The sequence below is a fragment of the Homarus americanus genome, unplaced genomic scaffold (assembly GCF_018991925.1).
Source record: "Homarus americanus isolate GMGI-L3 unplaced genomic scaffold, GMGI_Hamer_2.0 scaffold51476, whole genome shotgun sequence".
NCBI lineage: Eukaryota > Metazoa > Arthropoda > Malacostraca > Decapoda > Nephropidae > Homarus > Homarus americanus.
This window is the reverse complement of record NW_024736148.1, coordinates 666,971-693,944: the sequence shown is the minus strand read 5'-3', so window position 1 is coordinate 693,944 and position 26,974 is coordinate 666,971. Positions and strand designations below refer to the sequence as shown.

Below are 26,974 nucleotides of genomic sequence, written 5' to 3'. Positions count from 1 at the left end.
CATTGGTGTCCACCTGTCTCCTCTATTTTTCTCTCATTCATTTACATATTCCCCTATCTATTCTTCCTCCATCCGACCCGGCTCAATAGCCCTCGAGATATTTTACCGGCTGACCCAACTCAATAGCCACTTCCAATATAATTATGGTACTTCCTGACAATTAAGTAATATACAGTACTGCAGCTATGTTTCAGAAACTAGTTCGAAACTTATACGGTATAAATTTTATCATTTACAGTTTGATCATGTACAGTATTTCTAAATTAATTATGGCTCATTTGGAGGCCCCAGGCAAATTGGTAGAGGAGAGAAAGGAAATACCAACAGTTGAGATTTTTCCTCCTCTTGATAAGCTTACTATTATAGTCGTGTGGGCGGTTAATGTAGTCAGTGCAGTGGTCCCTCGGTTAACGAACACAATTCGCTCCAGAAGGTCGTTCATTAACCGAAACCATTGTTTCAATGGGATTTTGGGTAATTGGTTCCAGCTCACCAAAAATTACATACAAAGTAAAAATAAACAGTAAAGTACACTTACTCTGAGGTGTGTATGTAGAAGGCTTCTGGCTGATGATGATGATGGGAATTAGAAGTGGGGGTGGAGAAGGTGAGAAGAGAAATCACCCCATGCTGTCATTTCACCCATAAAATTTTAAATTCACTAGGTGTAATTCAAGATTATTTTCTTTAAATCAACACTGCACTGCACTATATATTGTCAATATGTAAACTAAATTTCAGAATGACCAATAATTGTACTGTAAAAACGTAAGAATAGTTTATGTTCAAGAGTCACAAGCAAGAGAGGACCAGAGATACAAACTGACGCCTTGCTAGGTGAGTCGAGTGGCTGATTGGCACACCAAAAACTAGTTTCCTGTACTGCAATTCTGTTAAATATGTTAAAATGACTAAAAAATTTAATATAAAACTTGGAAAATTATTGAATAGTACAACCGTCTTGATATTTACTCAAATGGGAACGAATTTAAGCCCAAGAACCGATTACTGTATTGGCAAACTAATATTCTATCTGGTGAGCAAGCGAAAACATGTCGACACGATTTCGTAAAAGTTTCGTTAACTGAATTTTTTGTTCGTTAACCGAATTTAATATTCTTATGGAAGGTAATTCGTTAACTGAGGCGTTCGTTAACCGAGGGATCACTGTATTAGTACAGGAGGAAACTGAAATCGGAAACCCGTGATGGCATTGTACATTGGTTAGGTCAAGTTACAGTAGGTTAGGTTTTTCCGTGACTTTTTTCCTGGATTCTTTCACGCGTATCCGGCCCACTGTAACCCCCGATTGGTGACATTGTCGCTGGCAAAAGGACTACTGGAAACAAGCATCTCTCTGCTTTTTCAGCTGTCCTTCGTCTAATTGATTGAATATCAGTTATTATTTCTTTGACTGTACCTTTATTTATGAATTAACAACAGTTATGTACTTTATACTACTGTATACTGTACAGTACCTATATTGTTTTACTCTACAGTACAGTACTTACATTTTGCCATTCATAAAAAAAAATTTGAAACATGAACTTTAGCAGGAAAGTAATTAAGATAATTCATGTTTAATTTTTCTTTACAAAAATTTTTTTTTTACATTTTCATATACTGTACAGTACAGCATCATATTTATCATAAAAATTTCTAAGTATACAATATATGACACTCCACTTTAACTTTGTTCCTGTTATGTTCTGATCATTTATCCTATGTCTGGTAAATACAGTACAGTACTGTACTTTTCAGTGTTTTAAAAGGAATTACACACAGTACTGGAATTGGAAATACAGTACTGTATAGTGCCAGGTAATTTTTAAAAGGTCTATAATTTATATGAGTTTTAAATTTTGTATTTTACAGTTTTTAATAGGAGTAATTTAAAACAAATGGATGTTTTTCTTATATACTGAATATATATGTCCAGATACTGTGCAACAGTGGTGAAGAGGATAAAATAAAGTATACTGTGCAGTACAAACTGTATAGTACGCTGTATGATACATGGAGGTACTGAACATTTGTCGACATATTGAACCTTTTTAAAAATTATGGAGTTACTCAAGGATGAAGACAGTCTATCATTAATTAATTACTGTAACTTACCTTTGCAAAGAAAAAAAAATAAAGCATAATGGAAATCAATCTGCAGTTTATACAGTAGAAAGGATTTTCTTCCCAACGGTAACAAGAGAAATGTTCACTGGAAAATGTACATGCAGTAAGGACAGTAATTTAGAATTTAAAAGTAGCATTATGTAGTACAGTGAATGATAAATAACAAAAAAATTTAATTTGTATTTTTACATACTAAAGTTAGTAAGAATACAGGATAGGTTTATAGTATTTTGTATACATTTTTATTATTACTGTATTATTTTTGTCTCGAGGTCTTTACATGACCATAAGTACAGTATTGTACTGAGACTGTATATGTCCCAGTACTATATTCACGGTGGTAGAGAATTTATTCTCCTAATGCTGAGATAAGACACCATTTTATCACAGATTTTACAGTGGGTTAAGGATTTATAGGAGTCAGCAGTGGTTACTCTTCTGCCATATATTTGCGTATAGTCAAACCACAAAACCTTCCTAGTTTCATACACCTCTGGCACAGATTTTGAGGATGTGGGGGAATACCTTTACGAGCACCGGTACCCTTCCATGGTTGGAACTGTTGACAAGGGAATATGGAAGTCAATTACACCGTCAGGAGAAAAGAAGTGGGTTTTCTTCAGCAACAATGATAAGTGAGATAAAAAGTTAATCTGGTTTACCCTCCACATAATAAAAACTTTATAATAGCTGCCTAAATTAAATATAGTGTACCAGGTCAATCAAGTAGTGTAAGGGGAATGTTTGTATCACTATGAAGTTGACATGAAGTAGGATTGCTGCCTTCTCAGAATTATTTTAAATATTGATCAAGCTCAGAGTTTATATTTACCACTGGGTACTGCCAATGTGTACACATTTTTGCACTAATGAGGTTGTTGTTATAGTGTGGTGGAGGATCAAAAAGGTTAGTTTGCAGTTTAAACCCATGGGAGATGTTTTTGTTTTCTTATTTTTCTTGCCAGTTACCAATTTACTAGCCATTTGAGTGGTTGGTTTGTTCTTCTCATTTAGCACAATCTAAATATTTTGTGTAGTGTTGTGTTTTTATCAGTCTCTAAATCAAAGCTTCCATCACTCTATGTCCTTGTAAGGAAATATCTAACTTCCTATAGAAAAAAAATAGTTTTATAATTCGCATCAGAGTTAAATTTCTTATACTGTACTAGAGTATATTCTGGAGTAAACAGAGGGCTTCCACTGGCTGACTTTACTTATCCTTTTCACCACTGATCAAGCCTGGCAATCAGTTATGTTTCTATTAAGCACTGTTGACAAGCACTGGGCACTTACTGGTTCCAGGATGTGTTTGTACCTGCACCAGTGATGGTCAAATCTGGTCTTGAATGAGCTCACACTCGGTGCCATCACACTGCTCTCTGGCAGATTGTTCCAAGAGTTCACAACCCTAGCCCTGAACAGGGATAGGATTACTCTTGCAAAAAATATGCATAAATATGATCCCAAGCATAAATTGAGCCCTATTTGGAAATCTTTTGTGATAGTTGTCAGATGGATATGCAGCCACACAAATACATGGCCATAGATGAAGTTCTCAAGTAACTTAAGGCAGGGAGGACTGTTATGTATGGTAGTTTTTGAAAAGACCTCTTATCAACAGTTTTATGTGCAGGATGTACTTTGGTTATTATCAGTTTATCTGGAAAGACACTGCTAGTAAAGGAGGAGTTGCAAACGTGAAAGAGATCAGATAGTAATAGTGTGGCCACTTTCATTATGATGCTCTTTGCTATGTAATCAGTGCCTGTTGCTGCATCTTTGGACCTTTTTATGATATCCATTAGTTCATTTACGGGGTACAAGAACAAGTAGGCTCTAAATTCCTCTAGGTGATTAGGAATGTTTCAGCGAATAGTGATAAAAGTGATATACAGTAGTGAGAGTTGGCGATACAGCGGTAACGCGCTTAACTCTCACCAATATGTCAAGGGTTCGAGCCTCGGCCCAGACACACATGAGAAGGGTGTTATCCAGTGTGACCCTCACTACCAAACACCACAGGTTTCCCAGTTCCCTCCTGTACTAACACTGGATAAACCGCCCAACGGCTAGTAAGCTGATAAGTGGCGAATATGGTTAAAAAAAAAAAAAAATGGTTGGTAGCAAGGCTTCTGTTACAATTACAGGTATATCATCCATCATAAAACCTGGGTGTGGGGCTATAAGTTGAGTGCTTCTGTTATGGATATAATTACTGATACAGTACTCCAAGTTTTCCTGTTGTTGTCTGATGATAACTGTAATTTATTTCATAATAGTAACAGCTGGCATTTCTAACTGATTGTGTTACTCTCTTTTGACATTGGTAAGCAGCACTAAATGTTTTGGGCCTTTTCACAAACTTTCTCTGGAGTTTGTATTTTTCTGTTACAGTACCACATCCTTGGTTTCAGCTGTAACAGAAGGCTTGGAGATTAATTTACTGTAATCTATCCTATTTTTAAGGGGAGAAAATTTTCAAAGCAGGCACTGTAGATGCTGGAGATGTTGCACCAATTCACATTTGGGTTACTGGAGACATAGAGAAGATCCCACTTAGCATTAAGTTAGTTGTCTTTGAACAGGAGGATATTGTTAATGCAGTTAACCCTGTATTTTATGATGACAATGTAAGTCTTCAATTTTAGTGGCTGTTTTTCTTCATAGCAAAACTGGGGAGTAATCTGAGATTTTACGATAAATTATCTAACTCGTAACATTGTTAGGAGTGTTGTTAGACCAGATACTGTATGATCTATCTCAGTAGCTCTGGTGGGATTGGTTATTGCAGTGAAGAAGAGCTTAGAATGGCAGGTAGCAAGAAGATGTTGGGGGTGTTGGTGATACAGCGGTAATTTGTGTATGATATCTCCCACCACTGTGTCATGGGTTTGACTCTTGGCCTGAGACATGTGGAAAGGGTGTGACCCTACCAAACATCACAGGTTTCCTCTGGGTACTCCAGTTACTTCTTCTACTACACTAAGCAGTTAAGTTCACAACAATGAATGGATCAACCACCCAAACTGCTAGTAAGTGAGGAAATGAATTATATTTTAAAATTAATTAAAAATTTATCACTGATGTGTCTGTTGCTGACTTTATAGTACTGTACTGTACCATAATGGATTGAGAATGAAATTCTCTGCAATAGCAAATTTTATTTTCAGAACTTACAATAAGATTAGTTCGGTTAATGTATTATATCAAGAAAGTTCCTTTAATTGGTGCTGGCCCTGCCTCCTGTAAATCTTTCCTACTAGAATATCTCTCAAGTCTTTATTATACAGTACATTTCAGTGAAAACACCATGAACACCACCTTAACATTTGAATGGCTGTATCTCTTACAAAACTGTTATACTGTACTGTACAGTACTTAGTACAGTATATTAACTTATAGTGTAACATTACCACTGTATTGACACATTACAGTAGTTAGAATGTACAGTACCTGTATACAGTACAGTAATTAGGGATATTATATACAGTACTGTACTGTAAATGCTGAATATCATTACTCATTTTGGTCACACACAACTCAAGTCCTACACATCAAACTTGAGGACTTTAAAAATTATACAAAGATCAATAAATGTTTCTCGGTGAAGTAGTGAATACAGTACAGTATTGCTATTATGGTACATAACTGAGAAGGAATAAGGAAGCACGGCACATTGTACCTTACCTGTATTAAAGACTATATTTTAACTTCAGTACCGTATATTATATTTTATATCATACTACATTAATTACAAAAGGAAATCCATACAACTTACCTGTTTATAAGGATAGATCTTGCCATTGCAACCTTTGCATTTTTGGAAGGTATTGGCCCAAGAATTAGCAGAAAACCAGTTCTTATCACATTTCTTACAGTGGAACATTCCACATGCCCTCATCTTGCCCTGGTATGGGGTAAGGCCGACACCTGCCATCTGTAAAAAATATTTATTTTAAGACATTATAAAGTTATGGATACTGTATTTTCAATAAAACCAAGGATACTTTAGACATCTAGGGAATTGTAAAGAGACAGTTCTATTTCACTAGGATAACTGTGTGTTATATCTAGTGTATCTGCCATAGAGTCCAAATGGATGCTCCATCCATAATTGTTTAAATAAAAAAAAGTAAAATAAAATAAAGAGATAAATACCTTATGACAAATTCCATGTTTCTAGGAAAGTAAGAAGTAAGTACTGTACAATATATCTTTAATAGACTAAGAATAAGTGAGTCCGAAGGCCTCACTAAATCATTCAATCGGTAGTAGCGACGGGCGGTGTGTACAAAGGGTCCGACTAATTACCCAAATGTAGCTGCAATGAAGTCAAATAATGGTCCTAGATGAATAAATCGGACTGCCAATCATTTCTCGACTAGTATTTGGTGTCACAAAGTCACAAAAAATTGGTAAACTTAATTTAATCTGAGTTAATAGATCGAGTGCATGTACCTAACCTAATCTAACCTAACAACACAACTCAGATTAAATTAAGTTTACCAATTTTTTTTTACTTTGACACCAAATAATAATCGAGAAGTGATTCACAGCCCGAATTACGCTTGTACGACCATCATTTGACTTCATTGCGGCTACATTTGGGTACATTTGGGTAATTCCTCGCTCCCTCGGTACATGCACGCGATCTATTAACTCAGATTAAAGTAAGTTTTCCAATTTTTTGTGACTTTCTGACACCAAATACTAGTCGAGAAGTGATTAGCAGTCCTATTTATTCATGTAGGACCATTATTTGACTTCATTGCGGCTACATTTGGCTACATTTGTGTAATTAGTCGGACCGTGTACAAACGCTCATTGTTGTTCCTTTACAGAGCTTGTTAGTGTATTTCTCAGAGCATGTTATTTACCCTCATTTTCAGTGGACATTCTTGAATAGTAATAATAATAAAAGTAGCTTATTATAAAACTCTGTAGTACAAGGACATATAACTTACAGTAATAATAAGTAGAGAAGATTATCTGGGGAGAGTGGTAGCTGTTATACATATGTTGAACAATGTATAATACTTTTGGACGTCTTTTGAACACGTATCACTTTAAAACTTCTTCAGCTCACGTCAGCACCAGGAGCACTGAGAGAGACTTTGAGAGAGCTGTTGCGATACTGGGAGCATGGGTAGACAGGACACGAAGGGAACGTGTTAGCCAGCGCTGCCGGCTGCTAGTGACTTGGCAATTCGTTTACAGAACTTTGCCGCTATATTTAGATGTGAGCTGAGTGCCGGACTTCCGTTCACAGAAACCAAAAACGTACGCAAGCAGACAATTTCTTAGTAAATTGACTTACAGTTGAGAATTTCACAGTAACAGTATGTATTTAAGAAAAAAAAGAAAAAAATCCATCTACATACCTCCGCCAACGTTTTTGTTTACAAGTCGCGATGGTATCAGTCCCCCCTCCCCCTCACTCAATATAACTGATTGAAAGTAGGTAGTAACTATAGTATGCCGTATGCGGCCTACCGAGCTAGAGCTTACTATATGCGGCCTACCGAGCTAGAGCTTACTATATGCGGCCTACCGAGCTGAGTTGTGTCTTCCGGGATGCAGCCAGACCCATTATACACCACCCCATAAATAACTTCTTGACGCCAGTCACACCTTATTTTAGACCATAATATTAAAAATAAACGATGAGAGTGTTCTACTAGTTACACAAGGACCTAGTAGACCTCTCCAACTAACACAATAACAAATATCTCCTTGCCAGCGAGCTTAGCCCCCCGTCCCCTTTGAACTCGGGCGACCTCTTGGTGCAGCCATCACCACAGCCAATCAAATCGTCTCAGCTAGGTGGATAGCCCACCTGCTCTTATTTTCTACTACTTTACTTCCCGTTTCATAACTTTCCTTCTATCTTTCCTCTTCTCTCCCTTCCCATGGCAAACCATTGCCATTTTATCTCCATTATTATCATCATCATCATCATGTTACCTATACGTTGAACATTATTTATACCTGTGCAGTACTTGTATTTTATTTATGCCTTTTCGAACATTTAAATTTTACCTGTATTTGTATCTGCTTGCATTTTTATCTGTACTCCTTATTGTGAATCGGTAACATAAATAATAATTAAAGGACTTTATCATTTTAAGAGTAGACTTAGTACACTGAGTCACGTATGCAGTGATATCTTCTCATGCCTGTCTGTTCTCACACTGATAGCGGTGGGGAAATGACGTTGTCTCTTGTGAATTTTGTGAGTGAATAAGTTGAGCGATGAAGGCACCAAGTCACGTAAGCCGCCACTGAGTCACGTTCACGGGTACACGTTGCAGTGTCAGGGTGATTTGATACTGTTTGCACACGTTAAAACTACGCCTCCTCGATCCATCGAATTTGGTTTATAAACTTCAATAATCTCTCCCGTTCAAACAGGTCGCGGGGGTTATTGCAGTCGCTGCACGTATGTGTGTCCGTGAAGAAAATATTGCAATACTAAACTGCCGTTTTTGATGGAAATAGGTGGATGTCTTTTACCTCCCATACAGGTCGTAGGATTGACTGATTTTGCTGTTGAGCGTGTGTGTAAAATATGGAATTGTAAGTTTGGTAATAGGTGTCATACTGACTATCATCAGTACTACAATAATGTACGGTTGCTCAAGCCAAGGTAAGATGTACTGCACAGCTAAGAGGGTAGAGAAAGCCTATCTCACGTTAACCCTCAGCATTATTCAAGGCCTTTTAATCTGCCTTAGTTTTACCAAGAAAAATTATGATAAAATTCACTGGGAACTTTTCATTAATGGGCTTAATCACTGTGCAATGTCCACCACTCAGCCCAAATTGGGAAGAACATTAACAAAATCAAAAGAAAAAAAACATGTCTCCCATCCAAATCGTCTGTACAGGGATAATAAAGTTATCAGAATATTGCAAATTATCACCTTACCATGCTGTTAGTTTACAGTCTATCCACATACCTTAACTCATTCGTCTATTGTTTATAGTTCCTGAACTTGTGGTGACGCGTCATTTCCTTATTATGCCGAGGGAAGGAGGCCAATTCCCTGTGTAGTCTCCCTCCATTCTTCTTGATAACTTTGTCAAGGGCTATTATGAAACCTTTTACTGTTTATCAAGAAAGAGCTTGCAAGAACTTGATAACGGTGCAATAATAATAAAAAAAACTTCTTGGGGAATGTAGTGTGAGTTCATTGAAGATTTATTATCTAAAGAAGCAAATGACGTTGCAGGACCTCTTTCAGGAGACTTCCAAGAACGGTGTTTGATTAAGGGACAGCAACCCTGAGCCAGTCACCGAGGTCTACTTAGGTGAGCTATGGTTAGTTATAATCTTTCAACTGCTTCCACACCTGTTTCCTTAATTAGTGAAATGGATTCCCTCAGCTTCAATCTACTGACCCCAACGTCAGTAGACAAGTTACACATTTTGGTAACTACCGGTAAATGGTCAATACTATAATTATCTTCATTTAATTATACCTTAATTTACACATAAAGCGCATTGAATATAATATAAAACTATATCGGGTAGATAAAACAACAGTGGTAAACTTGACAGATGACACGACCTGATAACGAGATCTGAGATTGCCGAGTTCCATGACAATTTAAATAATGAGTTACTTAATGCACAAAGGCAGAACATACCATACAAAAAACTCAGATCAGACAACAATGACCCTAAATGGATAAATAATTATTTAAAGAACATTATTGGCCAAAGGAAGGCTATAGGTAGAAGGATAAATCGTGGCGAAACTTACCTCCGGGAGTATTATAAGGTATTGGCCGGTAGGGTCAAGACCGAGATAAAAAAAGCCAAGAGGAGCTGAAGGTAGCAGGGAAGGCGAAAACAAACCCCGAAGGATTCTACCAAATGTGTCAAACTAAAACACGAGATAAAATTGGACCAAGACGTTCAGATACCGGCGAGCTAACTGATAACGACGGAGAAATGAGCAATAATCTGAATAAATATTTTTCAACAGTTTTCACCACCGAAAATTTAAACATGATACCCGAGGCACCGACTCTATTCAGAGATAGTGAAGAAAACAAATTAAGCGAGATAGTAGTGACTAGTAACGATGTTAATAAGCAAATAGACAAACTGAAGTCTAATAAGTCACCTGGTCCCGATGAGATATTTGCCAGAGTATTAAAGGAATGTAAGGAAGAGCTTAGTATGCCCTTAGCAAAGTTGTTTAACATGTCATTAAAAACAGGTGTAGTACCAGAATCCTGGAGGATAACGAATGTAATACCGATTTTCAAGAAGGGGGATAGATCACTATCCTCTAACTACCGCCCAATCAGTCTAACATCAATAGTAGGTAAATTACTAGAATCAATTATTTCAAACTCTATTCGAAACCACCTGGAGAAGCACAAGTTGATCAATGATTCCCAACATGGCTTCAAAAGCGGGCGTTCATGTCTAACTAATCTATTAACATTCTTTTCATCAGTTTTCGAATCGGTGGACGAGGAGCACAATTATGATGTGGTATATCTCGACTTTAGCAAAGCCTTCGACAGAGTCCCCCACGAAAGACTAATTAGAAAGGTAGAAGCGCATGGCATCAAAGGTAATATCCTTAAATGGATTAGGGCATGGTTACGGGACAGGAAACAGCGAGTGAGCATAAACGGCACTAAATTGCGAACTCGTAACAATGGTTTTAAATTAGACAAATTTAGATTTCGGCGTGAAATAGGTAAACTCTGGTTTGGAAACAGAGTAGTGGATGAATGGAACAAGTTACCAAATATCATCATTAACTCGAATACGCTGGATAGCTTCAAACATAGGTTGGATGCTTATATGAGCAATAGGGGTTGGGTATAAACGGGACTGCCCAGTATGGGTCACTAGGCCCGCTGCAGTTTCCTCCATTCTAATGTTCTTATTTTCAGAACTGCTGCTTGGTCCCATCCGGGCTGGTTCTCTACGTTCCCCTTTACTGACAATATACATATTAAACACTGTTGGTATGCAAAAGTAGAAGCTAGACCAGGGGTCACCAAACTACGGCCCGCGGGCCAGATCCCAAGTCCTTCCCTGGCTCGTGGTAGCTCCGCCTACGCTCTGACGTTACCAGAGCTTTCGTTCTGGCTTGCAAGTATTGAACAGAATGATTATGCGGCCCGCGCTCGTCATTCTTTCAGTTATCCGGCCCACTGTGAAAAAAGTTTGGTGACCCCTGAGCTAGACTGATGTGCATAAAATTGGTGAAGCTGTGATGAAAACTGAACCACACCTTAATACTGATTGCTGAAAAGGGTACAGTGTTTCATATATAGGATGCAATATTTCCTAAGTTCCCAAATTTAAGTCACTAGTTACGTACAATAAACTGGGTTATCTAAACACACACACAGATTGTCCTGTAACTATAAACCTAAAGAACACCATGTGAACTCATTGTCACCCTACGTCATATCCTATACCCAGCTCCACACTGCTTGCCCCGGGCGCCGCGCGAGTTGTCATGTTTGGGTACAGCACAGGCTGGTGGGAAACGTGGTGAAAAAAATCGGCTACAATCCCATAGGTGTCCTCGCCTTGGATTTAAATGTGTTTCACATTTCATTATAGATACAGTATTGCTATGAAAGCATTCATGATTGTGTTTATATGTATATGCACTACCAATAAATTGTAATAAGAACGCCAGAAAGTACAATTAATCTCTCACCCTTTTCTACTTAGCAGTATCAAACTGTCTATGTCTATATCTTTCAATCTCTACTTTTCCATATCACTTTTACTTTACTAGTTATCACTAATGTTATTCAATGGGTCATTATTAACGTGGTGGTGACCAGTCATGGTTACCAGACACCTTATCACTGCTAGTGGGTGGAAGCTCAAATAGATAACTTGCCCGTATTACACACGCCTCTGAAATATTTGAACCATTTTAGTTATTTGGTTAAAATAATATGCTTCAAAAAGCTGGTTTCCGGCATCTTCGTGGTGTAGATTAATATAATCTTTTTCTTTTTACTCTTATTTTTTCGCCCCCCTAGGCCCCGTTGTGGCTCGAAGACCTGTGCCTGGGTGGCCTATATATAACAAAAAATAAAATACTTCTAAGCATACTCGTATCAGACTGAACCTACAGTATACTCGTATATATACTAACCTAACCATACCCCAACTTTTCAACTGATATATTAAAAAAAACTTTTGTAAGTTGTACTTTAACATTTCTTTCTCCGATAACTAAATATTGACATCCAGTGTGAGGCAAAATACTGTCGAAATTACACTGACACTGCCGTAACTAGATAACCTATTAACTTGTTTATAGGGAACCCAGACCGCAGGACCCCACAACATAGCCTAACCTACTACTAATCTAGTCTAACTTAACCCATACGGTGGGCCACACCACCAGCATAGTCTGTCCTAAACTTAACCTACCACTAACCTAACGTAATATTTACTGTACGTAATATTTACGTACAGTACACAACTTTGGGTCCAGGGTGTAGTTAATCTAATATATTCTTTTAGAAGTTTAGAGCGTTCGTCTTTCTTCACTTCCCGGAACCAACAAGTTTTGTCGGTGTAGGTGTGGGTGCTTGTGTTTTTGTCGGTGGGTGTATTAATTTGTATGTTTTGTGTGTATTTGTATATTTTGTGTGTATGTGCGTGTATTTATTAATTAGCAGTTGTGAATGTGTTTGTGTCTGTGTATCAGTGTTGTAGACCACGAGACCATTTTTCTAGGCCTCTGTTGCTTCGGTCTTGAATTTATTTTCTGGTCTATTGGGAGGGGAATAATCAATTGGTTAGGTTTGAGTTCAGCCGTAACGTTACTCTATTGTCTCTACCTTTCCCTACGTTACTTTCTGAATAATGAACCACTGCTTGTATAATAGGATGAAGAGTGGTAAACATCATTCTCTTGCCTGGAGCATTTCCATTCAGCTAGTTGCTGGTTTGGTGCTTATGTTGACGATACTGAAGACCGCCGCCCCACACAGGAGTGTTTGGTGCTACCTGAGGGAGGGAGGGGGGGCTAATCTTCAGTTCATGATGGACCTTTGTACAATAGTCACCTGAAGATTACTCCCCCCCTCCCCAGCATATTCCCACCCTATCTTTTATCAACCCACTGTGACCATTGCGAATAGTCTCGTTATCGGTGTCGACTTATAGAGGTCTCGGTTTCTGTCTTGCCAGTTCTCGGTATTAGTGGTCTTTATTACGTTGTTTGTCGGCGATTGTGTATGCGTTTGTGAGTGTATTTGTGTGCATACACCAGTATTAGTTTGCGTATATATGAATGTGTTTGTGTATGTGCACGTATATATGTAAGTATGAGCTGGAATGTATACCTTTGTTTAAGTGCCTGTGTTCATTTTTATATGTATACGTGTTTGTAATGTTCATGTTATAAACATTACTGCGCTTCATCAGCTTTAAACATGTAATACTAGATTTGTAATTACACTAGATGTCAATTGCCTTTTGATTATTTCTCAAACCATTATGGTAAAGGCTTTCTTCTTTTTTTTCCCTGGTTGCAACTCTACCTTATAATATACTGTACATTAGAGTTTTCCCGCGCGTCAGCTGTTGGTCGATGTTTAGGAGATATCCTGTACTATAATAGTCAAGTGATGGGCGTTATTCGGCCACAAAATACGTTCGAAATATATTTTATATCGGGTAAATATTATTAAGTCTTACTAGCAACCATTTAGGCTAATATATGTGATTGTGTGCTAGAACTTGGAGAGGTAAGGTCAAGTTGAGGGAAGACAACTGGACAATTTACTAAATTATAAGGTCCCATCAAGGAGAGGTTAGTCAGATGAGAATAGGTATAGGTGTTTTGTCTCGCACCTGCTGTATACAAGCATAGTTGCACGTATACTGTACGGTAAGAGCCATGTACAAAACCTCGTGATGTGTATATCAGTAGCTGTTAAGGGTGTGGTGATACACGTATTAAAGCACACACAAACGCTAAGAGCCACAAAACATCGTTGACTGTCCAGATTAGAACATTAATACGAATATGAGAAAGGTTTATATGTTGTGTATAGTTTTAAATACACAGGGCACAGAGCCATGGTAGAATGTAAAAGTGTCCTTATCACCTACTGTGATGGCACGATGTAATCCCACTTGGACGATCATCTGTTTTATGCGATTTTTACCATCTTAGTTAAATGATCAGAGGTTGGGTTGGGTTAGGTTAGGTTAGGGTATGTTACTTTACGTTAAGTTAAATCGCATATAACACGATCGTCCAAGTGGGATGTAATGATGGTATTACTGTTGCTCCCAGTCGTCGAAATGGGCGTACCTGAAGTGTGCTGTAGACACATCTTTTATCCTGATTATGAAGTACAAATTTGATTGCATTACCGTGAGTAGCGTGTTGTGGCGGTTTGGTGGGTGTTAGAAACACTGTCGCCTGTGCGTCAACTCTGATTTCATCATGAGTGACGTACATGCACAGTTGCCAGCAGGGGTAATTTAGTACAATATAGGCAACCTTATGAGGAAACACAGGTAATGACTTGATCTAAGGCAACACAAGATAGCGCTTTGATACAGACAGAATATTTAACTTGTGGGCGAAGCATAATAAAGAATGAGAGATTCACCGCTTTTACCAAGGGTTAGATACGCACCAAAATATTATGGTCAAGGTGTACGAGGGCGAGTGCAATTATTTATTCAGGATATCTAATATTTTGGCTGAAGAGCCCTGTGTATGAGATCGTGGCAAGTAATTCATACATTCGTCTTATTAATAAGATAACCTAATAAAATAATAATTAATTTGTTTATTAACGAGTTCAATGCTTCAGTGTAATTTGTAAGACGAAAACCATGGCAGCGGCTAACTTATTTTCAACAGAAATCACTACTAATATAAATTATGTTAATACTTCCATGTAAAATCTAATCATGAACAAGATTATCAAACAATAGGTGCACTCTTACATTTAACAGAAAAGAAATTCAGTACAGAGTACTAAAGACTAAAAACTGATAAATCATTCATACATGATAATTATAATGAAACTTGGAGGTCAAAACGATAACTTGAATCTAGTCAACGTGACCCAAGATCGACCAAACAAATTAACGATTTTTTCAGTTGTTGGAAGCATATCTGTGTCCGGCACACAACCACCTGGCAACTTTAATGTAATGACCTAGTCTTAAAATGGGTGATTTTAGAACATTTAGACGAGCATCATATATATATATATATATATATATATTGTATATCGAAAAATATGCTAATTCATGTGATTTGCTAAAATACATTTTATATAGTACTGTACAGTATTTACCTATTGTATATACTGTACAGTGTGCAAAAGCCGTTTAAATTTTATTTATTTTTATTTATTTTTATGATAATGGTAGAATAAGTGTCATAAACCAACATCTGATGAAAATACGTCACTTTCCTTATCAGTCAACAGGACACCTGAACCACGTTATCTGAACTTTCTTTTTTCAAGTAAGGTGAGAGTACAGTGTATATATAGAGATTTTGTCATGGGGTAAGGGGGCCACAGCAGACAGACCTCAACCCTTCATAGATCTGCCACTGGTTACTACATATTTTTTGATGTAGCATTCTCAAAGGGTAGTACAGTACAGTATATTTCAGAGTACTGTACTGTACCTGTGCCTATTATTTTGGGGGTAGTGTAGCTTTAGCCATTAATTATAAAAGTACATAATTACAGTATTACATAGTATTCAAGGAGATAAAAACTACCCTATTAACATTGTAATACCTATATATATATTTTTTTTATCACAGTGAAATACATAATTCATATAGAAAACTGGTCACATATAGTGCACATTATAGAAATACTTCAGTTACCTTAACAGACAAGAGAACAGTGTTTCTGTTCTATCACACTAGTTCAGGGAGATACAAAAAAAAAACCAACTGATGAGGAAAAGTTAAACTTACTTGTACAGGTACAATTGAAATCTTTTTTGTTTTTATACTGTATTTTGTAGAGGTAAATGTGAAGTTTGATAGTACAGTACTTCCTTAATAGGTGGCAGAACTGATCTGAGAAGTAATGAATTGTGAAATACATTGTTGTGAAATTCTGAGATGGTGAAGGAAATTGTACGAAGTTTTTAAGAGAGTAAATAATACACTGTATGTATAAAGATGGATGGATGGGGATGTATAGTATACTGAATGATATATGGATGATAAGTGTACTAGAAAAGATGTTAAAAAACCATTTTTAAACTTGGAAATTGGGCAAATTTTCCTGTTTATGTCCCTACTGTACTAACCCTTGTCCATATGTGTACTTCTCACCCACCAAGACTGTTAGCAGGAGTAAACAAAATAAATCCAGTGTAGAGCAATGAATATTATAATATACTGTACTGTACATGCATGCAGCCTTGGACTGCATACCAGTACTGTATAGTAATTAGATGTTCAGAGTGCTGGAATAGTTTTTGCATATTTTATAAATGTTAATGTTTTTTGTTAAAATTTGACTTTTTTTGGACTAGGAGAAAAGAAGTTTTACAAATACTGTACATATTTTAGTTTCCCTTCTTTCATTAATCCCTCTTAGGTGCTACCTTGTACTTCCAGTCATTACTATATGTTTGACTAGGTGTTTATAAAGCATGTTTGGACATTATGTTGCACTGTAGTTGCTTGTAAGTATACAATGAGCAGTCACATTATAACAATTAATGCCTTACAGGGAGAGAATATTACCCTTTAGCAGCCCTAAAAGTTTTACAACATCCTTGACCTGCTTAGTCATGCTTTTCCATTTTCCTCTTACAAAAGGTGGAACTACTCCTGTTTATTATTTTTACATAAAACATGAGAAGCTAAACTCATTGTTAATTAAAAAAATGCTGGAAAATTAAAGAAAAATACTGGACTCCTCATTTCCAAAATAAAATATTTTCTTCTATAAATGTAATTTGCATACAATACATATATTCTTTATGGCTCACCTCCTAACAATGGCAAAGTTATAAAAGTTCGAGTATTTTACCTACTTTGTACAACGAAAGATTCTATAACTAAATGAGTCAGGGTTTGAGGAGGTTTGGTTACCTTGTGCTAGGAAAAAGTTAAGGTAGGAACAGAAGTGAGGCTCATAGCCTGATGGCCTGTTCAGGGAATTGGTGGATACAACATAATACAGTATGTACAGTACCAGTATACCGTAGTCCCTCGCCAACCGCGGGAGTTAAGTTCCTGAAAAACTCCGTGGTTGGCAAGACTAAAGGCTTATTGGAAATAGGAGGTTAGGTTCCACAGCCATGATTAACGCTCCTCAAAGCCTAATAATATGCCTGTTCCTCCATTAAACATTACCTGTATTGTACATTTAATGAAATTTGAGTCAAATACATAAAAAATTGTTGAATATGAATTAAATACTGTAGTAATAAAAAATTTACAGTACAGGGGTATTTACCTTCACGACATTGATGATGATGTTGGATGAGGATGATGTGGAGGGAGAGGTGGTTGTTACAAAGAGGGAGGCAGAGGCCCATAATGCACCCCACTGATGCTATACTCTCCCCATGCAACAGTCTATCAAGCACTTCAACTTTTTTTCTAATATCATTACTTTCCTTGCCCCTTTTCACCTTCTTCTCACCTTTATCACTAACACTCAATGAACACTTTGGGGCCACAGTTAAGGGCAAAATAAATGTTAATACAATAGAAAATGTGTGAGAATACGGAGCAGTACAGTACATCAGTACGCTACGAGATCATAACACTGAGAGAACATGGAGAGCAATGGCAGGAGATGGGACTTTATGTGGAGGAATATATTAGACCGCAGGAGGGATAAAGATGCTGATACATAAAATTAAATGCTGTGGATAGTAAAATGATATAGTGAGTGAAAATCATGGATACATAGAATCCGCGGATGGGAAATCCAAGGTTGGCGAGGGTCTACTGTACTAGACTAAACCTTCAGTACACAAGAAGAGTGTGTTGATGGAATTGTACTTGGCTGCCTTTGCTTCCCATCTGCAAAATTAGGTAGCCATTCATATCTGGGTAGACTGGGGGGGTGTCACAGAATCAAACCACAACCCTTAGGAGTAGGAGTAGCCAACTCACCAACTGCACCCCTCAAATTTGGATCAGGTTAGATTACCAGGTAAATTAGGTGCAGGATTCAGGGATTATTGAGTCCTATAAAACTGGGAAAATTTTTTACATGGTGGCAGTATTTATATGTACTGTATAAATGAATGATTAGAGGTAAGAGCTTCTGTAGTAAAATAGATGTAGAGGAAACTAGGAAAACAGGACTATAAAAATGTTTAAAAGAGTTTTACAATAATCATATGATTATGACAAGTATGAGATGCTGTATGAATATATTGTACAAATATAGTTGATAAATGTTGAAAGAACACATGTACGTAGAGCAAAGGGATAAACTTAGGCTCAGACTAATGAGGAATAATGTTATTGACCAGAGATTCAGTTCTAGAATAACCATAATGCTCATATATTAAAATCATATATATATATATATATATATATATATATATATATATATATATATATATATATATATATATATATATATATATATATATATATATATATATATATATATATATATATATATATATATATGCAAAAAGAAAAACAAAGTTTTCTTTAATATAAATAAATGAACTATAGTACGTACACTTTTAATCCTCTGATTTTTAAGGGTTCCCTTCAGCTGAATAAAATCGTCTGGCATTACCCAGAATAAACTCGGTAAAGTTGACCATAGCATTCAGAGGATTAAATAAAGACACTTTATTAAATTGTATGTTATGATGCCACAGTTAAAAATGCTACACTGGTATATGGTTGTCCTTAGCCCACTTCTTGATGACACGGATGATTCCTTCCACTTGGGGGTTGGCAGTGTTTCGAAGTAACTGTAGGATGTCACCAAGTGAATCCCTGTTGAAAACAACAACAACATATAACTATAAAAGATCCTAAAACATCAGTCATAAAAAAGTTTAACTCAGATTTAGTAAAAGTGGGTAAAAATTAATGTAGTTCTACATACCTTTATACTTTTGAATAAATATAAGCACGGAAGCACACAAGAGTTCCAAAGCTGTATTTAGTATTTTTTATATCATAAGCTTTACCACAATATATCAACCCAGTACACTGTACTGTTGCATTAACAAATGTAGTAGTCAAGTACATTACTGAACCTATAAATACTGTATACATTACATACAGTACCGGTATATCAAGAACAATGGAAGGATCTTATACAGGCCACTGGCCTCCTTCCCTTGGCATGGCCACCTCTAGTGGGTGGCCATTTTCTGCAAGCTTTCTTACAAGTTAAATGACCTTTCCATTACTACAGCAAAATATATTATTGTACAGTACTTACTTTGGCTCTTTGCCAGCAATTATCATCTGGAACATGCCCACACAAGCACCTCTCTTGCCCTCCCAATATTCTGGATTGGGATCCAGTCTCTCTAGAACATCAAATGCTCTTGCTGCATAGTAAAACTGACCCATCTTGTAGCAATCATTGGCAATTAGTTGCAATAAACTGAAGGCCTCTGCTGATGTTTCCATCTTTAGGTACAATTCCCAAGCTAGCCTGGGCTTACTGTTCATAATGTCTGAGGAATAATATTATAAAAATATTAGTTTTCATGCCTGAGCCAGAAGTCCAGATGTAATCAAACAAAATTAAATGAATTATCAGTAGTATACAGTACAGCATATAGTTTGTTACTAATCATTTAACTCAAAATTATATAATTACCATAACCAGATTCAAGAAGATTTGAGATTACTGAGTAATTATAACTGTGGTGTGGCATGCTTCTTTAGTCATGATTTTTGTCAAACAATTTTGCTATATTGCCCAGGTACAAGTACAGACAGTCCCCAGGTTACGTACGAGTTTCGTTCCTATGGATGTTCTTAAGTCGAACCACAAACTCTATGTGCATGCTGTACTTACTGAACAATGTTTAAAATCTCACTTTATCATAGCCTAAATCCTTCTATACATCTAATATCACTTCATTTAATAGAAAATAATAAATAGAATGACAAAATACAGTAAATGAAAGTAAAAAATAAGTCATCAGGTAAATAAAATATACTGTAAATTTGAAGTTTAACTCTATGGGACCTTGTTCATATCGGTTGATGTTCGGAAGTCGGACGTACGTAACCTGGGAACCATAACCCAGACCCTTGACCAGCATATAAAGAAGTACCTTTGTATGAAATTTTAACAAAAACTGTCTTGACCTCATATGCCAAAACGATGTCTAATACTGTATGTATAGGTCAGTCGTCATTTTAAAAACTTCCTTCAACATTTGAGCCAATTTTCTGGAAACAGATTGCATAAAACATCAGGAAAGTGAGTTGTTTGAAGTCATGATAACTGACATATTCAAAATTTTTGGAGTGTTCATGTCATTATGAATGTATAATGTGTTTTTTTTCTTGGTATTCTGTGAAATGGGGATAGTTTACACTTGAAAAAATATACCTCCAGAGCAAGTCAGCATTGCAATATATATAACCATACTGTATTCCTTTTTAATTTCTCTTTACATATGACAAGTTTCATGACTATCAACAAACACTCATATTGTCTTGTTGATCCACTAATCCTGCCCTTGTGGTGGATCTTGTCACCTTTAAAGAAACCTATAAGAATCAAAATAATAAGTGTTCAGTACTTACAGCATCTGGCCAGCCAAGAGAGAAATACATAGTCATTCTTTATCTTCTCATTTTGTATAAGAAGAAAAACTTCTTCTGCCTCTTTGTAATCACCTACAGCAGCTTTGGCCTGTCCAGATACAAAAAAAAAAAAAAAACTTGTCTTATTTACCTACAGTCACAAAAAAACAGCTTGTCTAACATAAATTATACAGTACAGTATATGCAAGCATGTACAGTATGTGTGTAAACTATACATTTTTTTGTTCTTATCCAGACAAGTGAATAAATAAGAAGTACAATACTACTCTATAATGAAAGCTTACAAAATACTTGTACATGTAAATACAGTACAGTATACATTTAAATACCATATTGCATTAGTAATTACCGAATAAATAATTTAAGAAACAAACAAACATGAAGAACATGTTTTGTGTCATACAAATGTTTTAATCATACAGAGCATAAAAACATATAAAACTGCACATTACCTGAGCATAATTGAAGTTGAATGTATCATCATTGTAGAAGTAAGATTTAATTGAGTTCAGATACAGAAGGACATCATCAAACTGTTTGAGAAGGAAGAAACAGGATGCCATGCACTGCCTCCCAGGAATAGTATCACACTCAGAGGCACTCCCACCCACCAATTGGAAGTACTGTTGGGCAATCTTCAAGTTTTCACGCTGTAAAACAGCGTAATATAAGCACAGACCCGAACTTTATTCTTATGTACAGTACTGTACTTAGTATAATATAAACTAAATCCCTAGATTATTGCTGACTGTTCAGCCTTTATCATTCACAATTTTAACCATATATAATTATGTTGTTTGTTATTACCAATTGTGGATGTAATACAGTACATGATACTGTACTCTGCTCAGGTGAATTATATACATTATACAGTATAAAGAGAATTAAAGTAATTCTATTTAACCTCATTTACAGGTGGGATATTACAGCACTCTACGAAGAAAAAATCTATTGCAGCAATAATTCTAACTGAAATTTGCAGGAGCAACTTCTTGTTAAAGAATGTTAATCATTCCAGGACAGAATGTGACTGGCCAATAGATAACACTCTTAGGCACTCACCGATCCTGTTTCCTGACCTATGGCTGAATTAACTACTCCCTTTAGAATGTATTCTTGTGGAACAGTTGGTTCTAGGTCCTTCAGGAGAGCATAAGCCTCCTGTACTTCATCCTGCAAAGAAAGACCACAAAATTAATGACAGGATGTCAAATTTTCATGCAAAGTAAACTGCATGTTGCTCTTATGTAGAATCTAACATCACAAACACTTTTAAATAAAAGACAAAATTGACCTAAATCAACACTTTGAAGTTGTATTTAATGGTTTAACTTTGTCAGGTGTTTACGGCATTTCAACAAGCTCTTTTTAGACATATTTAACCTCTGTGTCATGATACCTTTGCTTTCTTTGCTGATATTCTTCTCCAAGAGTTTGGAACTAACCTAAACTTTGCCCTGGGGACAGGAAGTACATGAAAAGATTCATTGATTTCACATTTTTAAAGATAAAAGATCAGAAGTATCATCTGGAGAACCCAATACAGTATTTCTCTTTTATCTTGCACAGCTGGGCTATTTCTTATTAACATATTGTTAACATATGTTAATAAGAAATAGCCCAAGTTTGAATGTAAATGAAAGTGTTTATTGTATTCCATGTAGCAAATGTAATTGTAATTTTGTAGGACAGACAGGAAAAACACTGAGCTCAGAATCAAACAACATAAGTATAATATCAGAACAGCATCTGAAAGCAGTGCCTTGTTCGTTCATGTTAGGAATAATAATCATCCCATTGCTTGGGAAAAAAGCTTAGAAGTATTTAAATCATCTTGTGTCACAGAAAGACTTCTGGTTGAAGCTAGTTTGATTAAGGAATTAAAATCAATAAACCTTAGTGATGGTCAGTTCAAAACTGATATGTTACATAAATTTATTTGTCAGTGGCCCAAGGTTAAAAATGTGTTGGTGTGGGGATTAGTGGATGACGATCATTATAACCTGACCTCATGTTTTTAAGGTCACCCTGTATATTTAAGCCTCTCTCTGTCCATGTAATCCAGTTACCTCTGAAGATGTCTTGAATAAAGACGAAAGCTAAGGTGCTCCATTGTTTCCCTTTTCCCGTGTGTTTTTATATAATTTTTTTTTTACTGTATTAACTGCAGTACATGTGATATAGGGAATACTGTACAGTATATTTCATTGGTTACACAATGCATCACACAATCAAAAGTATTGTACCAACCTTACCAAATGAACATGGCCTCAGTCAGTGATTGTTGTGAAGACTGTCAGACCCACAGGGGTGCAGCAATTTTTTTTTTTTTTTGCTGACTGTACATCTCAGTGAAGAATAAAACAAACATAGTGTACCTGTACAGTATACAACATGAAGTGAAGTCAAGTACTGTAACTTGTTTGTCTCAAGTTTTACCAAGTTACATCAGCTGTCAACTGGTTTTAGTGTATATACAGACTACAAATATTTGGGCTTTCTTATTGCAGATTTTATTTTATCAACTTTCAAAACAACGTTGAAGATTGTGATAAACAGCAATATTATACATGTATTATATCAATACAGTATTTGGCAAAAGGTAATATTTATACTGTATACAGTTCAGTAGTTACCTGTTTAAGATAGTATATGACTAGGTTTAGTCTAGCTTCAGGAATAACATCAACCAAAGGGGGGAGGACTTGCAGTGCTCCCTCCCCACCTCGAAAGACCACCAAGTTGTGCCGCACTAGATCTTGGGCAAATGTTAGTGGAGAAGATGTCACATCCTGTAAAGTGATAGGTAATTTTATTTCCCCCCATCTTCCATCTGTACTAATAATAAAAGTTCCTTAAAACTGACAAAGCCTATTATCTAATCTGTTCACAAAAAAGATACTGTATACCTGTATACAGTACAGTAATGTACAATATTTTTACTTAGTAACCAATACAGTACTATACCTGTATCTCATAATCATTCTACAACAGGATGGGCCATGTAAAATATCATTTTTCCATCACTACTGTACTGTATATATTTAATTTACTGTATCATTTCACCACTTATCAACTTGCTAACCATTTGGGTTAAATAATTTATAAACTTTTTTGTCCAGTGTTAGTACAGGAGGAAACCTGTGATATCTGGTAAGGTCACATTAGATAACACCCTTTCCGTGTCTGTCCCGGGCAAGGACACAATTGTGAAAGATATGTGCATTACCACTGTACCACCACCACCACCACTTGCTAAATATTTCCAAACTTACTTCATTCTCACAAACCTGCCGCTTTACATACTCATTTTCACACATCAGCAACAAGTTCATCCACCAAAACCACACCAGTACCATATACTGTACATTATGAAAAAACAACTTTGCATTCAGTGGAGCTTACCTGTAATGCTCTTAGTTCTTGTTCTGCAGCTTTCCCATTATAGAGTTTAAAATGGTTACAGGCTTTGAGATTTATAGCAATAGGAGAGTCTGGGTAGTGTTGGAGGTACACTGCCAGCACCTCTTGAGATACATCATAGTAGTCTAGCTTGTAGTAACACAAGGCCACATACACATTCAGTGCCAGGTACTCTCTGAAGTAATAAGAAATCAGGCCAGTTACTTGATATATAATTTTTTGCCTGTGATTATCATGAGTAGAATAATGTACACTGAAGGAAGATTGTATTTTTATCTTATTATTCAAAACATGAATTTAGTATTTGATAATGAATGTATGACTTAAGATATCAGTGGTAAATATTATATATTACTATAATAACACATGACTGAAAGTTGTGAATACCTTTTTGGGCAAATGATACAGTGTTACTATATACCCACTAGCTTATCACAGAAACCCAACTGAATCACAATAGTCCAGACTGAGTATATGAAATAGTCTCACTCAGACTATACATTTCATCCTTGGGGTCAGTACACTCTTTTGATAAACAAAGATTTTAATAGTTTTACTCTTGAAAGTTTGTTTGGGCAAAAAATTTAAAATGTTGATATTCCAAATATATGACTTACAGAACCTAACTTAAGTCTCTTTGACTAACCTATTATCCAGTAATATACGCTTATAAATATCAATGGCTTCTTGATAGTGTGAACGTAGATAGTGTATAGAGGCCAAACTAAGCTGGTCTTCGATTACATCTTCCAGTTGCTGGTGGTGCATCATCAGTCGCTTCTCATCATTAAATTTGTGTGCCAGGTGAAAAAACAGCCTTGTTCGAAGAGCTGTTTTTGGAGCCTTTTCTGCTGACTGAGGAGACATAACAATTTAGATGTACTGTACAAGAATTTTTTTACAAGCAAGTTAATCTTACATACAATATCCCAGTTTAACTTCCAATACTCAAATTTCATGACCAATCATGGAACTTGCCTCCTCAGCCTCAGGGTACATGCCTAAGTAGAAGTAACAACATGCTAGACTGATCCAGTTTTCTGGGGCTGGGCTCTTGTGATGCACTGTAAGGGTCTGAAACTCTAGTAGTGCACGTTTATAATCACCCAGATGGAATGCACAATATCCAATCCATTGATCATTTAGTTCATTTGTGTTGCCACTACTACGCTGAAACTGGAAAGATGAAAAAAATTAGTAAACTAAACCAAAATCCTCAATAATTAATAAACTGCATGACTGTAGTACAGTACTGTACTGTATTTATATCTAGTAAATTCTTGGCTCCAATATGTTAATCCCATTTGTTTGTACAGTACTGTAAAGTTTCATATAATTTATGTAATTTTTTATCCAAATTCAGAATCAGTTTACATTTGTCATGTACACTAACCTCAGATCTAATGGTATATACAGAAATTAATACTGTATTATTATTATTATTATTAATATTATTAATATTTTATGGAATTATATTTCAGTATTATGAGCTATCATTTTTTTTTTTTACTTTTATCCTCTTCACCACTCATCGGCTCGTTAGCCGCTTGGGCGATCGGTTATGTCTCTGTTATGCACTGTTGGCAAGTACTGGGTATATTATGAAACAATTTAAAAAGGTAAAATAAAAAGAGGATAAAGTAGACACAGATAAAACAGGCAATATCAGTAGCAGAATTGTATTGTACAGTGAGAAATACGTAAAGGACAGAGAAGGGGAGGTACGGTATCTCGAGGATTTATTATCGGAGTAATACTTTTCATGTGACAATGTGTATATACTGTACCTCCAATAGAGTAATAGCTCCTGTAAAGTCTCGCTTCTTTAGAAAATCGTCCAACTTAGGTAACACCTTCTTGTTACCACTGGAGTTAACTTCTGCTGCCGCATTTGAAGCCAAAGCAGGTTTTGCACGTGACAGTATCTGGAAAAGTAAGTTATTTTTATTGCATTATCATCTTATAATTGTACAGTACAGTACATGTATAGATTTTATCATGAAATATAAGAAATACTTTACATTAAAATTGTCTTTATATTTAGTAAACAGATAAAGGACTTATAGGGTAATGAATAAAGATATACTAGTCCAATTAACATCTAACCTGATATAAAGGGTGCACAATTGAATAGATCAATTACAATTTTACAAGCATCACTATTATCACTTCTTTAACAGAGTGGAAACTACACTCTAAATAAGTAGGATTTCCAAATGTCCTTGTAACTGGCGAGGCAGGGTTGGTACTCGATGAATAACTACATCTCTTAAAATGATAATACAAAAATAATTATATATTGGGTTTCAATGAACCGTGATACTTTATTAATACAAATAATATACGGTGTCATAAGGAAGATAGAAAATAAACAACTTACCATTATTGTGTATTTGTGGCTGTGTCTTCTAAGTTAATTAATTACTTTATCAATTATGATATAGGGTCTGTAAACATTATATAATTTCATTCCATCATGATAACCACAACTTTTGTAGGGAGAACACTTCAATACTCTGCTTCCTCTGTCCACCACAGGAATGTTGTGTTAGTGTTTGGGTCGTTGTCATGGTGACGGAGAATTCAAATATGAACAAAGTTTGAGTTATAGCTGTATATCCAACATT

General features: G+C 36.0%; 3 protein-coding genes across 4 annotated transcripts in view; 1 reads left to right on the top strand and 2 right to left on the bottom strand.

Annotated features, from left to right (window-relative positions):
* Window positions 1–26,974, top strand: part of LOC121872005 (intraflagellar transport protein 80 homolog) — a 94,543-nt gene that overhangs the window by 56,295 nt on the left and 11,274 nt on the right. The window lies entirely within an intron of this gene.
* Window positions 1,983–14,624, bottom strand: LOC121872009 (zinc finger CCHC domain-containing protein 24-like). Its single transcript, XM_042374636.1, has 3 exons — window positions 14,460–14,624; window positions 5,909–6,067; window positions 1,983–2,689 (listed from the first exon to the last, which is right to left on the bottom strand). The coding sequence occupies exons 1-3, from the start codon at window positions 14,607–14,609 to the stop codon at window positions 2,561–2,563; spliced, it is 438 nt and encodes a 145-aa protein (XP_042230570.1). The 5' UTR covers window positions 14,610–14,624; the 3' UTR covers window positions 1,983–2,560.
* Window positions 18,821–26,895, bottom strand: LOC121872006 (intraflagellar transport protein 56-like). Of its 2 annotated transcripts, none has more exons than XM_042374633.1 (11): window positions 26,728–26,895; window positions 26,135–26,272; window positions 25,326–25,523; window positions 24,994–25,202; window positions 24,330–24,522; window positions 23,561–23,716; window positions 21,987–22,097; window positions 21,377–21,574; window positions 20,904–21,012; window positions 19,576–19,816; window positions 18,821–19,121 (listed from the first exon to the last, which is right to left on the bottom strand). In XM_042374633.1, the coding sequence occupies exons 1-11, from the start codon at window positions 26,728–26,730 to the stop codon at window positions 19,010–19,012; spliced, it is 1,668 nt and encodes a 555-aa protein (XP_042230567.1). In that variant the 5' UTR covers window positions 26,731–26,895; the 3' UTR covers window positions 18,821–19,009. The 2 variants fall into 2 exon arrangements, with proteins under 2 accessions (XP_042230567.1, XP_042230568.1); XM_042374634.1 differs by having other exon boundaries at window positions 21,377–21,559.